Below are 14,673 nucleotides of genomic sequence, written 5' to 3' on the forward strand. Positions count from 1 at the left end.
GTCACCATCTTCCTCCATAACTTAGTCATGCAACAATCCATTTCGATCAGGGTTTGGCGACCAACGTAACAAGAAGAACTATTTTTTTCTCGAATTCGGTAAAAAACTCAACGCACCTTAAGAGACGCAATGCATGCGAATACGAGACCGGTGTCCTTACTAAATAACGTCTTTGAGTCTTTGAAGAGCCGCATGCGGCTCTGGAGCCGCAGGTTTGCCAACCCCTGATCCTTGGTCCTGCACACGAGCTGATTTCATCTCTCCATCTCCACAGTGGATGTCCTCTCTGGAGGGTTCATTCCATTAGCACCACTCTGCTTTTAGGCTTGAACACTGGCCAGCTAGGACACGTGGCTCATAAAAATAGTTATTGACGAAGAAAATACATTAATGCTTATCATAGAAATTCTCCAGACCTCCAAATGAATGGAGCATTACCCAATGCATTACCCAATGCTCAATTGAAGGTAGAGAAAATGGCCTTTGTTTATATCAGTGGCGTCATCATCAGACATGGTTGATCCACCGCTAGATGAAAGCCTCCACAATCTGTCTCCATCTCTCCTGGTATCTGCGATTTAATACTTGTTCTGGTGAAGGTCGCGGTGGACGCCCCAGTATGAAACCCATTCGTCCTGTAGGGCATGCTAATGACCGTTGCTTTCCCTCTGCGGAAACATCGTCGTAGAGGTATCGGAAGCGTTTTAAACAATGCCAGTATACACGTTTAGTGTAACTGAGAAGTTCCGGCATGACTTACCACCATGCGTATACCAGCTCATTTCGACAACTGCTTACACACATGCTGCATATATATGTTTAGCAGTAATGCAAAATGTAATTTTCCAGGAAAGCTGTGTTAAAAAAGCGAGTGGGGATTTGTTTCGCCAAACATTCAGTGTGCAACTGTGATCAGGAAAACTCCCCGTGCCGTGCCAGCCCTCCGCTAATATTTCCCAAACACGGTCCCCCGGGTCTTTGTGGCCAGATGGAAGTAGGAAGTTTCACGGCGCACAAAGGCAGAAAGCAAATAAGGTAAAATGGGGAAAGCCAAAGAAACATTTTTAAATGAATTTCCATAAATATTTAAGGCAACTGCCAGAAAAAAAAGCTTAGCAGACAGCTCAGGACAAACGCAGCGGAGCGGCGGTGATTTACGACACAGCCACTGGTGCTGCTACTATCACAGCTCTGCTTTTCGGTTCAACAAAACGATGGGCAATACAAGGCGAGGACGTCGGAATTAGAATGCAAATTTCTCCCGCAATGAATCCCGTCGGCAGGCCTTGCGCTCCGCGCCATGAGACTGCTCATTGTTCGTGGCGCCGTGACTGACGTGCAGTTTTGGAAGGGCCCTTTGTGTTGCCACCCCCCCCCCCCCCCCATGGCTCCCGGCCCACGAGCCCACCGCCGCCACCCCAAACCAATTGACTAATCTGTGATTCTGTTAATCTCATACAATTGAAATCTCACAAATGGTTATATTGTATTTAACGTGTGACTGGGCTTACATCATGGGGATGCAGCCTCGCAGCGTGAAAATTGTCGTTGTGTGAAAATACTGTTTTCAGTTTTGTGTAAATGTATTTTTTCCTTCCAAAAAAAAACATCTAATGTCTTCTAGCTGCACTGAAGTCACACTTAGACGCGGCATTGTACAACCTGCAGGGAAGAAACGGTCCCAATCTCATTGATTAATTTTAAATAGCACAGCATCGTACACTGCATTCACTTATATGTTTATTGCATGTTTATTATATATTTCGTAAAGGAATGCAGTCATTGGACTTGAAGTAAGGACATTCCTCATGAATTAAAAATAAGCCAAAGGAAGGAGTTTGCTTGCCAATGTGTGGCTATTCGGAGGAAACTATTCCGCTCTCTTTGTTTTAGCACAGCCCATGCTTACAAACCAGTTCCCTGGAAAAAAAAGATATAGCTATAGAAAAAAATATATTTTTTACTAAATAACTTTTTTTTGCCCGTAATGTATTCCACCATTTCTTTAGCTGCGCAAAATGCACTCCGTGTTAATGGATTTGTTTCCAGGGACCAATATGCGACGAGAAATGCATCAGATATGTGCACAAGAGGCATAGTGGTGAGGAGCGAATGAGCCGTAACTACCCCGTGTGAGTGACACGGGCTTTATTCGGGGACTGACTTGCAGCAGGCAGACTCTGGTTACTAAATAAATCCACATAGGGCCAGGTTTTGTGGAGGAGAGCGCCTATTTTCCTACTCCAGCACATGACTCAATGCACCTCTCTGAGCTTAACGTAAACATAAGGGGTATTCGAGCAGACCTTCTCGAGGTATAGGAAAGTGACCTTACCCCTCAGTCGGGGTTTTACTTCGTAAGTTTTATTTCCTGTGTGGTCGTCTATTAGGATGCATCACCATTTTATGTTGTCGAAAGTGTACCGTGAGAATGTGAGATGTTACTGTTTGTTTAGGATGATTATGGCCCATGTTGGAAATGAAACATGCTAAATGTCAGCCATGTGTGGTGGCGCACGCCCCATGATCCAACACTTTGGAGGTGGGATTGGTGAATCACGTAGTCGTGCAGAGATCATAGTTTGTGAGAGATACCCACTTGCGGGCTACCATGTGGCCTTTAGAATACAATCCAGAAAGTAGGCTGCCAATCTACGTGGCATTCTCGTGGCACTCAGTTTTCTTCCCACGCACAAAATTCTCAATAATGACCAATATCTCCAGCATCACCGTACTGAAAGAGTGTTAAGGATCAGCGATGCATTTCTCCAAAAATATTTTTTTGCATTTTTCTCCAAAGCTCTTTGTCTGTCCACTGATGAATGAAAGCCTATATTAGATCCAGGTTATTTTTAGTATAATGTGTTTGTTTTGCTGTGGTGTCACGGGGGTTTTCACCATTCACATTCCCACCAAAGCATCATACTCTTTAAAATCCTCCTTAAAGACCGAGGATTTCTAATCTTTTCTTTCCCAGACTTCAAGGTCATCTCATTGCAATCTTATCAGATGCACACAGTAAACAGGATGCAAGTGACATTTGGGCAGGAAGCTCCCCCGTGCTCCTTAACTCTCAGTGGGCACTGCTGTTTGACAAATCTTCAGTGTGGTGCCTGGGAATTGCTGATGCTATCGCTGTTTGATGCAGTGGATGACAGCTCGTCAACTCTCCACCATCGCCTCCATCTGCTGGGGAGCAACATTCGTTTCTCACAATTCTCTAATTTCATTTTGTCTGTTTTTTTTTACAGAACTGTTATATATACGAGCTAATGAGATGTCTGGTCTGCAACAGAGCTACAAGAAATTATCCATTATTTTCATCACTTGATGCAATAGTTCAGTGACTATGGGGGCGTGAAGGCTTCAATAGCCACGATGAAGAAGATTTAAAAGTAACAAAAAAGTGATGCAGGCATATATCATTTATCAATTCCATCTCACGTTCTCAGCTGCTTTAAAAACAATCAAACATTTTGTAGCTGCTCACCCCGAGCTATAAACGCTCTGTTAGGGCATTGTCTTCGTACTGTTCCCCTTTTGGGGTTCTCTGTACTGACACTGGTGAGACTAGGCCCGAAAGAAGGTTGTCTCTGGTGTAGGTCAATCAGTTTCAAAGACAATGCATATATTACACTATGTAACGATTGTTTTTGTTCCTGTTATTTACTAAATCGTTTGTAGTCATTTTGTATTACTTTAGTATGAATAAATGTAAATTTTGATTCATATGTAATTTTTTCTGACTTTATGTGAACGAAATGACATAAACTCGCCCGTTTTCTCATTGAAAATAGGTACATTTCAAAATATCACTGTCCTGGTCACAAAAGCAAAGTTTGTGGGGAATAAGAACCATTTTCTATACTAATAAATTGATAAAATAAAATAACACAATAATATTCTCACGACGTTTCGGCCACAACACAAGCGGCCTTCATCAGGTGAAGGGGACGAGACTGTCTGGAGGACAGCGCTGGAGCGCTGGAGCGCTGGAGCGCTGTCCTCCAGACAGTCTCGTCCCCTTCACCTGATGAAGGCCGCTTGTGTTGTGGCCGAAACGTCGTGAGAATATTATTGTGTTATTTTATTTTATTAATTTATTATTTTATTCTCATTCTACGTGACTTTACCGAAAGAACTAAAGAAGATGAATCCTTGCAGTCACGAAAGCTTTAAATCGAAATTTTCTATACTTTTTAGGCATAAGCAATTAGGAAATAACACTTACTACACAGGAACAAAAATTGTGTTGCATAGTGTTATAAGAGCATGTTTGTTTCCATGTTCACCACAAGTACGTGTGGTTAATGCGAACTTGATTCCTTGCCAAAGGATTCTATTTGGTGTTTGATCATCTTAACACCCGTTTTATTGCCAGAAATGGTAAAACCTATTCTTATTTTTTTCCTAGTCATGCATTAATGCTCCACAGTTAGTGCAATAACTTGCTAAATGTTTCTGGTGCATAAAAGTAAAAATAATGGTTATTGTGATCGAAATTATTTTAAATACTGTATACGCTACTTCACAAGCATCCATTGATCGTACAAGCTAATGTTTATGCAGCTTATCACTTACATAATGAGTGATAACTTATCATACATTTCAAATCCTGGTCAGGGTCAACTCAGTGCTTCCTAAATCCTCGGGGGGTCGGTAAAAAAAGCCTCAGCAGTTGAACTCTAATTGCAGCGGGATGGGGAATAAAACCGTGGTCATTACATTGACCGGTCATACGTTAGGAATATGTAGAACAAGCCCACAGCAGAATGAAGACCAGTCAATGCGGCATGACTTGAACTGACTTCAAATGTTCAAACGATGCCTTAAATTGCCTGCCTACAATTTTGAATCTAGCAGAGTTTATACAAGTCCCTAGTTTGGCCAGGTGTATTTGGAAACACGTGATTCGGAGGAAATGCGATTTTGTAGTGTTGTGGTGGACCCTTGTTTGGATCATGCATTTTACTTATTGCAGTCTATTATTAAAATGTCATAATGTACTACTCCGTTTAGTTCCATAGTTCCATTTATTTGGTATAGCCCTGTGAGCTATTCGGCTCTTGAATCGGGTGCAACCGCAACAAACAAAAAACAAAAACATGAACAAGACAACATCTTAAAGTGACTATGTGACTGGGCAAACAGAAAATCCAGGAAAAAACATCAAAATATTCCTGAAATAGCACCGTACACCAACGCTGTGTGCAAAAATCCCAGTGGGATGCAAGTCAAACAACAACAACAACAACAACCACAAAACAACTAAGATTTAGGCCATCGGTCTAACTCCGTACTACAATAAACAAAAACATGGCCAAACCAAAAAAACGTTTTCGAAATCACCAAAATAAAAGCCATAAATGCAATGTAACAGTGATCATATGGACTGTGAAATATCTGTAAACAGTATGTTTTCGCATTTAGACGGTATATAGATAAAAGTTGCAATTGCAATCTTCTAAACGACTGGTGCACTTTACGTATTCATAATTAAAAGTTGATTTTATTTTTGGCCACGTTTGTATTAATTTTGTGTGAATTAAAAACCTAACACAGTAGCACTCATGTCGTGTCTTTGTATTGCTTGTTGTTGCAACTTTCTGACCCCGTGCCCCTACTGGAACATCGGTGAGGATAAAAAGAGCTTTATAGCTCATCGGATTCTTCCTTCGCGCGTGTCCATCCCTCCAACACACCTGGCCCCTCCCCTACACTTTGCACCGCCCAACCACGAGAACAGGCCCCGCCCCGCGAATACCCAACCCCGCCCTCCCCTTCACGCAACCCCGCCTCCGGCCATTTCGGCCCCGCCCCTTCCTCACGTGCCCCTCCCCCGCGCTCCGTGCCGATTGTGGTTCCGCACCCGCGTGACGTCACCTCAACTCACTGTGTATACATCCGGGCACTTGGGCCAACGACGCTTCACTCGTCAGATTTGTTCTGAGGGCACCCAAGGCGCTCGTGCTTCGTCGCTACGCTTACAACGTCGGCCCCGGGGGCGTCTTGCGATTTTTAAACCCGTTCTCCGCTCGGCTCACGCTGGCGGCGGGGGGGGTGCGGCTGTTATTGTTGGTGCCGCCGCCACCGTTGTGGGTGAGGACGACTCCGAAACTCGCTGTCATTGCCGTCTGTTATCCTCACTGTTCATAATCATCACCACCACCGCCGCCGTTCACTAATCGAGGGTGACTGTGAGCGCGGCGCCATGATGTCGCGCTACGAGGAGGAGGAGGAGGCCGACGAGCGGGAGCGTCTCCTTTCCTCGCCGCGCCGCGGCTGGACTCGCGCCCTCTGGGCGGACGAGACAGGACCCGGTTTGGGCGTCTCGCCCGGGCCCCGCGCCCGTTCCCCGTGCCGCTGGCTCGTCCTCGCCACCCTGGCCGCCTTCGCCTTCCTCCAGGGGCTGGCGCGGAACGCGTGGCTGCCCGTGCAGGACACGGCCCGCGCCGCGGGGCTGTTCAATGACACGGACGTGGCCCTGCTGGCGAACTGGGGCGCGGTCGGGTTCTCGGCCTTCCCCTTCCTCGCGGCACTCGTGGACAAGCGCGGTGCGTGCGTGCAGCCTGGGGGCATTGCCGGGGCACGAGGGGCATTGGGGCATGGGCCCAAGGGCTTTGGTCAGGGCGCGTGGGCATGATCATGGATAGGGCCCTCTGATTATGGCCAGTGCACATGGGCACACGCGTTTGAGCAGGACACCGAAGGGCATTGCGCACGATACGTGATCATTTGGGCCATGTGTCAAGAGTTCATCGGCGCTACTATGGTGTAAAGAGGCACTGTTTTGTTATAGGGGCACTCTACTGCACAAAGTGTTGACCAAGACATGTCCAGAACACTTGGGTTAATCTGTGGCGTGGAAGGACGCGGTGGGCATAGCCATGGAATTGGCTCTGGTGAGAAGGGAGTGTTTTTTTTGTCCTTTGCTGATTATGTATATAATTTGCTCAATCAGCATGGTGGACTGCCTAGGGAGGCTATGCCCATGTGCACATAATTACACTACGGCTGTTATAAGCAATTGCCTCTGCACGAGCAAATTACACGTTTCTGGCTGCTATGAAGAATTTCCATCGAGGGTGGCAGTAAGTAAGCAGCTGACATTGTTTGGCCCCTAATACGCTGCCATCTCCGTCCACTGCCCAGGCCTTCGAGTGTCGTTGTTGGCCTCGCTGTTTCTGCTGACGACAGGATGTGGACTCCGCTGCATTCCGACTGACATGAACGACGCTCGCAGATGGTACGTACCCCCCCCCCCCCCCCCCCGCAGGGTTATGTAACAGCAAAAAGCCCTGGCCTGCTCCTTCACACCGCTTCCAGGAGTTTTCCCTGGGCACGCTGTAATGCAGATGAATGTAGCTGAAAAATATGTACTCAATTACAAGTGCACAGGCTGCCGTGTGAAGGAGATCCAATGGGTGATTCTTACCATAAACAAAGCAAAAGTTCGATGTGTTATTACAGTCCTAGATTACAGTGAGACAGGAGTGCTCATTTTGAAAGTATCTTGCATGAAATCTCCATTTGATGCTGTTCTTATATAATTTACCGTTGACTGTTAATGTGTTGGTGTGAGCCGGTGATGAGTGTGTTCTCCGGCTTCCCACTCTAGGCTGATTCACTCGGGACAACTGGTTATAGGGATGGCTGGCCCCGTGGCACTGGCTGCTGGCCCATACCTTTCGACTGCCTGGTTTCCACAGGTACAAGAAATTCACCCCTCGCTTGACTCGATCATGCTGAAATACTGCAAAACAAGTCTGGCCTTTGTTATATTAGGCATCGGGTGTCTCTAAATAGACGGTTCCGTGTAATTTCTCATAATGTTATTGATTGGAAATGTCATACCCTGTACAACAAAAAAAGAAACGGTGCATTCCTGATATCAAGTATGAAGTTTATGTATTAATATTTGTTGCGCTCTTGTCAGCTAATATTTTATTTAAATTCATACATAAAGACTCCATGAGAATAGGTTTTCCACTTTTTTTCTGGCAACAAAACAGGTGTTAAGATGTTAAAACACGAAATTGAAACCTTTCACAAGGAATCATGTCTGCATTAACCACGATGCTTGTGGTCAGAATGCAAATAAAAAAACACATAAGCATTGTCTTTGAAACTGATTGGTCCACACCAGAGACGGCTTTCTTTTGAGCCTAGTCTCAAAACGGTGTTAGACCAGAGGACGCCAAAAGGCGAACAGCACAAAGACAATGCCACTATCAGAGTAATGAGAGCTCGGGGGTTGAGCAGCTACATCTTGGGACACCATCATTTATAAGGTGACATATCTAAAGTTATTTTTAGAATTTGTTACAATTTGGAAATTTCTGCTGTTACATAAACGAGTTACCATCTCATGAACACTTGCAATACCAAGTGTCGAGTGAAAGCATTGTAGTAAAACAGAGCGCGGTTGTTAATTGTGGCTGACACGCTGATTTTGCAGGATGAACGCACCACAGGGACGGCAGTGGGGGTACTGACAAGTTACCTGGGGGGTGCCTGTGCCTTCCTCCTGGAGCCCTTGCTTGTCCACATGGGATCTGCCCCACACCCTCATGACATCGATGGCCAAATGAGGCCTCCCACTCTGGGAACCCCGTCAGAGGCCCTACACAGAATTCAGCTGTTGCTCTATGCTGGTAAGTGGATGGCATGATTTCTCTTGTGTTGAAAATGCTCAGCAAAAGTACAGTTTAAGATGGGCACATGTAATTGGTAACCAGCACAGTGAGGGAGCCACATGACACCCATTATAACACTTACGAGAATTGATGTTTTACACGTCTGTGCAATTGATGTTTGTCTTGTCTCTGCTTTGTATGGTCCCTGATTCACAGAGCTAGTCGTGGTGATGGCACTGTTCTTGGTTGTGATTTTATACTTCCCTGCTCATCCACCTGTTCCACCCAGCATCTCCTCTGCCACCCCTCGGCTGGGCTACTGTGAGGCAATTTTCCGCCTGCTCACGTAAGCACACGGATGCATTATTAATTCAACTGTCATATTGTGACAAACGAAGCATTGTGATTGCTTCTTAATGCAATGGAGGTACAAGTGCTCTTGGTGCTCCACTGCCTTGTTTCAAAGCAGCATGTGGGATTCTTTTTTACAGAAGGCCATGGAGCTGGGTGGCGATTTTGCTGTACGCTGTGCCCCTGGCAGTGAGCATAGCCTGGCTGAAGCAACTGAACTGCTTCCTTCCCCATGATAAGGTCTCAACGGTGGGTGCTCATAGTTAACAAAAAATATTGGCAACCACGCCTGATGTCTGTGTGAACTTAATTACTGCATTCATATACCCAATTCCGCTTTGTTACTTACATTTTATAATCTTCGAAATGTATACCTATTATAATTTAAAATCTTCAGTATTTGTGGTTCTGAGCACACAAACATCATCTGTATTATATATCAATAGCACGTAACTGTTGGATGTCATTCAAAATATAGACGTGGTATTGAATTTCACAACTGTTTCTCTGCGAGCTCTTTGCTCTGGTAAAGTGATTTGCGTCATAACGCACATGCGCTGCTCATGTTTACTGTCTTCTTCTGGCTCCTGGCGTTGTGATCACAAAGACCGATGCAGGTTGGGCCAGCTTAGCTGCCGTCATGGCAGGTTGTGCAGGCTCCCTCGTCGTCGCGAGGTGAGATGTGGTATTTTTATCTCCGTAAATTCATCTTTTGCTGAGGATAACTACTTGCTTGGTATACTGCAGTCGCACTTTAGAGCATGCGTGGAAAAGTAGCTTGTGTAAACCGGATGTGCGTATAAACTACTTTGTGCTAATGATCACGTTCAAAGGACGTTGGAGCTTTTAAGCTATTTTTGGGGATGTCTGGGGGAATTGTGTTGAAGCTTTAATGTGAATTTAGGTATTACGGTTAGTGCTCAGAAGAAATCTGAGATGGCTTTTTTTAACGATGCACATACACCAAGCGTCTGACGATCACTGGCCCATTAAACAACAGCCTGAAAGTGTTCTCAATTGAGCAAGATGTTGCTCTTCCAGTGCATTATGAAAGGAAAGCTGGAATGACAGGTTCACGTGGCATGGCACAACCTTGTACCCTGAGGATAGGGTGAACCGAGTTTTGAGTTTTCCTTTCAGCATTTGCATGCTTTCTTTTTGTTATTAGTAAGCTTTGTCATCTTTAACCAAAAAACCCTGCAGCATTTCGTCAACGTGGTTTTTGCTCCTTCATTGTTTCATGGGAAATGTTTTTTTTATAGCTTCTGCGTGTAATGTGTATATTCACACGGTCCCATGTGACTCCACTCTGCAATGCATGTCCTCTGGAATCACTAATGTATATAATGTGTGTTTGTTTCTGTGTGGCAAATATACATTGGACTAATAAAATGAAAATATACCCCCAATTGTATCAGGTCCGCAGTACAAACTGCATTCTGCCATTACCCAGCTGGATAGTGTTAAGACAAACTAACTGCCAAGTTTTTTTTTATTTTGTGTGTATATCTTTTGAATGAGCTGCCTAAAGTTTAAAAAGCAAAATTCAGCATTTTTTGACTGCTTTCCAAGTTTAGTCACGTTTTTGTGGGAAAGTGTGCTTCAGTGGCCTATGTAATTTAATGGAACGAAAACGGCAACAATTAAATTTCTTAAGTGTTTACATCAACCTAAATTCTTTATAGTTGCCTTTTAAGCAATATCAAAAACATGTAAACAAATATACTAGCTTTGTTGTGTCCTGCCATGTAAGGATTTTCATCACATTTCCAAGGACTGATTTATATTTGTAGGATAGAGTGCATGGCTCACATTTATTGTAAATTACATGAGCATTGGCACAGTCAATGGATGTTTTGTATACGGGGCGTGCCCTGCTCCTGGTTATGAAGAGCCTGCGTGCTGACTTGAGTTTCGGCGGGTTTGTAACACTGCATATTGCGATGGGAACCTGTGCAAGATTTGCCGATTACTTCACGGGACAACTCAAGGTCATTGTGCTCACCCTCCTGGCGGGAGCCAGCATCGTGTCCGTGTGGTTCACACTCAGCTGCCTCGGCCTCATCCCCTTTCTCCACTTTTACAAAGGTTTGAGCCCCCGCACGCTGCTCGGCATTAATCCTCCACACGTCTCAACTGGCAGTGGAATGAGATGTGAGCACGCCCAGTCCAAAGGCACTGTGAAGTCAAAACAGTGACAGGAGGGATTTTATTGGGTTCATCACAGCAGCATGATCCCAAAACTAATGATGTTAGTTGGTAGTGGTTAGCCGTTTTCACTTGTTAATAAAGATGCGAGTGCTGCTTAAAAAGAATACCAAGCCCATCAAATGTTTCTTGTAGCTACGTACCTAGGCTGCTGTTCTGTCATGTCTGACGTACATTTGGGTCTTTGTTAATGTAAAAAAAAGACTGGCACAAAGCTCAAAAGTGTCTCTGGCACTCCAGTGAAGTCACTGTGACCTATAGATTTTAATACACGGTTAATGCAGTGACATCACTGCAACATGCCCTGGTGGAGAATAATCAATCTTGTGTCCGACAGCCCGAGACGCACGTCCTAGGTACGCTATTTGTATTTGAATTTAATCCCCATTTAATGTCGGGAGATGAGCACAAGGTAGCCTAGCAGTAACGTTTTTATTTTTTACCCGACGAAGGCATTTGCCCTGCGCATGTGCGCATACGTCGGCGGTTGTGCAGGGAACCTGCTGGGCACATGTGTGCTGTTCGGGGCGTGCCTGGTGAGTGCCGTGCCATTGCTGCTTGAGCTGGTGGTTGAGGCCACCTTCCCCGTGCCTGAGGGACTCAGCTGTGGCCTCGCCGCCTTCATCAGCGTCGTGGCGGTCGGTGTCCCGCTCAACGTCCTCATATCGCACTTCGCCGGTGAGGCACGACACGTGCATCTCTGCTTTTGCCAGCGTCCACTTGCGAATCGTTGCCTGCCAATGGCGTGGCAAGGTGGTGGATGTGCAACATGCCTCGTTGCTACGTTCATACATTTCTTAGCAATACCATAGGTTTTTTTCCGACTTTACACGTCTTATGAGCATCGCTGTACGTTCAATTGATAGTCGAATGACGCACTAATGCTTTATACAGTTTGTGAGAATTATACTTGCTCATTCTCATCTGTTTGATCCATGCCATGTAATACATGGAATGTGATCATGTACACAACGGCACAACGTATTCCTGTGCTTTAGAGAACAGTGACGAGACGGTTTCAGCAAAATCACCTCTACTCAATGCTCTGGATTTCTTTGTATTCGTAGACATTATGGCTTTAGAAAAACTGCAGATTAATTGAAAACACCATTGCACTTACACTGAAATCGTCTCTGGAAAGTTGTGCTTATCGTGTCCATTTTACAGAATCATCCATGCATTCATGTAAGCTTCCGTTGTTTTGTGTGTATTTTTGCACGTCCATCTGAACCGGTCCTGGGCCTCCCCTCCAATAAGTACCTGGTTGTGGTTGTAAACATTGCCGCAAGGGAGACAAAGGTGGCCGGGCGTGGTGCTGGCCACCCACCCCCTCGTGTGCCATACCAACCTTCATAGGTGCTCGCTAACTGCAATTCTCCCAGCAATCTGTTTAGGCTATATGGGGGATTTTTGTCTTTGTTTTTCTTGCGAACGTGGCTTACAGAGGTTACGTGGCTGAGTTGGTGCTTGGCGGGTTCGTGCGCGTGCGGCGTGCTGGGGATACTGTTGCTGCCCGAAACCTACAACCGCCTCCATCTCGACGTGTTCCTGTCTGTGTGACGTGTCACACAGACGATCCTGTCGTGTTGCCCCCACTAACCCTGAAAACCTGAAGGAAGTGGGCACTGCTGGCTAAACTTGCACAGAAATTGTAGCGGGGAACGAACGGCTTCCTTGACCTTCACTTGCGACAGACAACGTAACACAAAAGCCTGTGCCCCAAAAGTCCTGTAGACGTGAGTATTCTGATGGTTACATGGAGCAGGTGTCCGTTTGTTATTTAGAAGCAGTTGCATTTAAGAACAAGTGTTACATGTTTTTACATATGTATATACGATTAGATTTTTAATTGTTGAGTTTTCGTTGGTTCCCCTTGACAGCATTCTCCCTACTTTGGATGACTTTGGATGACATTTCTTTTAAAGAATTCTCACGAAGACTACACGTTGCTAAAATAATTGTTCAAATCTTATTTATTTTGCCTTGTGGAATTACTTCTATTCCAGAAGGGATTGTGCCCAAAATGTCTCAAACGTTTTTGTATTGTTAAGTACTGGTGTAATTAAGTCCTTTTTTTATCCTCATTTCACAAACTTCATGTTGGCATATTATCTTTTTTTTTTATTCGGGAAGTACATTAGCTAATATGTGGATTATGAATGTCGTGCTCGGGGGTGAGCACCTATGGACTGGTTTTGAATGCACTTTACTATTCTATGTTTCAGTCCTTTGGAAAGACTGTAATATTTTGTTATTTATATATACTTTACTCACGTTAAATAAAGTCTCGTATTGGATGGGCCTCCGTTTGATGCTGTAAATGCAAGGAAACTGCTGTGCATATGTAGCATGTGGCTGCATTATGGACGGCAGTTGTTGGGGTAAGCGATCATGATTTATTGCCAAAAGTTTATCCCACTCGGCTTGTGTGGCATTGGCATTTTAGATGTGCCATAAATGCAAATGGAAAAACAATTGTGAACTCATTCCTAATGCCCAGCCTATTGTGTGCCTTGTTTTTCCTTTTCTTACATTGTCAGTTTGTACATTAACTTGTTTACTTTAAGGAGATGACCAGGGTATTTTGTGTCGTGACTCCAAATTGTTCTAGTTTTTTTCACTTTAGGTGAACATGTCAATTGGTGTTGTGTTTAGGAGTGGTGTTGGTAAAGTAATGTAGGTGGTTTAAAATGGTAACTTCTGACCCATGGCACCGCATAAAATGTAGTGCGGTTCAAGGCAACATCTTGAATGCATGACTCACTTAAAGAGAAGCTTTTTAAATCTCCAGAGGGATATGCTTGTGCACCACAGAGATACTACTTTTTCAGTAAATAAAAATCTTCCAATGCTAAACGTGACTTACCTGAGGCTTTTATGAACATACAATTATAAAATGCACGATCCTAACATGTTAATCATGCACATCTATAAGGATATCTGTATATTTTGGTTCCAAATATGGGTGTTGTGCTTTATTACGCACAAGCATTCTGGTGAATGCATAATTGACCAAATAAAATTGATGTCTGAAAGATGTGTAAACATCAGCTCAGAAAAGTGTATAACAAAGGTCTGAATGATTCCATCAGGTGAGTGGTAGTCGTTTCCATAGACATTTTCACATTGGTGGCCAATTGACACTGCTATTGCAGACACTTTGCAATCACCGTATTTAATGTACTGTTGGGTAATATTGTGTATTGTACAAAATTAAAACATTTACATGTGTTATTTTCTTCTCTACAATTATATAGTATTTGTACAAAGCCAAACGTGGAGGTGCTGTGCAGCGGATGTTTGTAAATAACTTTAATTCCCACTATGTACTGCTCGGTGCACTTGATGGAATAAATTATAACCCAGTGACTTGTCTCATTTGACTGAACAAAATTGTAATTGGGGAACGCGGGTTGTTATGCATGTGTGGTAACATTTCTAAAAAATAAATCACCATGATCACAAGCATCGCCAACAA

At 44.4% G+C, this 14,673-nt stretch overlaps 1 protein-coding gene across 1 annotated transcript; it reads left to right on the forward strand.

The window, feature by feature from the left end:
* Nucleotides 1–6,032: 6,032 nt before the first annotated feature.
* Nucleotides 6,033–14,564, forward strand: LOC116946510 (solute carrier family 49 member 4 homolog). The gene is made up of 10 exons (XM_032961477.2): nt 6,033–6,554; nt 7,153–7,246; nt 7,619–7,709; nt 8,459–8,654; nt 8,853–8,982; nt 9,128–9,236; nt 9,595–9,662; nt 10,948–11,075; nt 11,691–11,873; nt 12,640–14,564. Exons 1-10 carry the CDS (start codon nt 6,212–6,214, stop codon nt 12,753–12,755), a joined length of 1,458 nt encoding a protein of 485 aa, XP_032817368.1. The 5' UTR covers nt 6,033–6,211; the 3' UTR covers nt 12,756–14,564.
* The last annotated feature ends 109 nt before the right edge of the window (nt 14,565–14,673 follow it).

Source organism: Petromyzon marinus, chromosome 2 (genome assembly GCF_048934315.1).
Source record: "Petromyzon marinus isolate PM22_M1 ecotype Great Lakes invasive population chromosome 2, UKy_Petmar_22M1.pri1.0, whole genome shotgun sequence".
Taxonomy (NCBI): Eukaryota; Metazoa; Chordata; class Hyperoartia; order Petromyzontiformes; family Petromyzontidae; genus Petromyzon; species Petromyzon marinus.

Excerpts from the sequence above, each read along its gene's own strand:
- LOC116946510 (XM_032961477.2), top strand. The coding sequence starts at position 6,212 with ATGATGTCGCGCTACGAGGAGGAGGAGGAGGCCGACGAGCGGGAGCGT. Across the intron at positions 8,983-9,127 it reads GCAATTTTCCGCCTGCTCAC|AAGGCCATGGAGCTGGGTGG; the intron begins GTAAGCACACGG and ends TCTTTTTTACAG. Across the intron at positions 9,663-10,947 it reads GGCTCCCTCGTCGTCGCGAG|ATTTGCCGATTACTTCACGG; the intron begins GTGAGATGTGGT and ends AACCTGTGCAAG.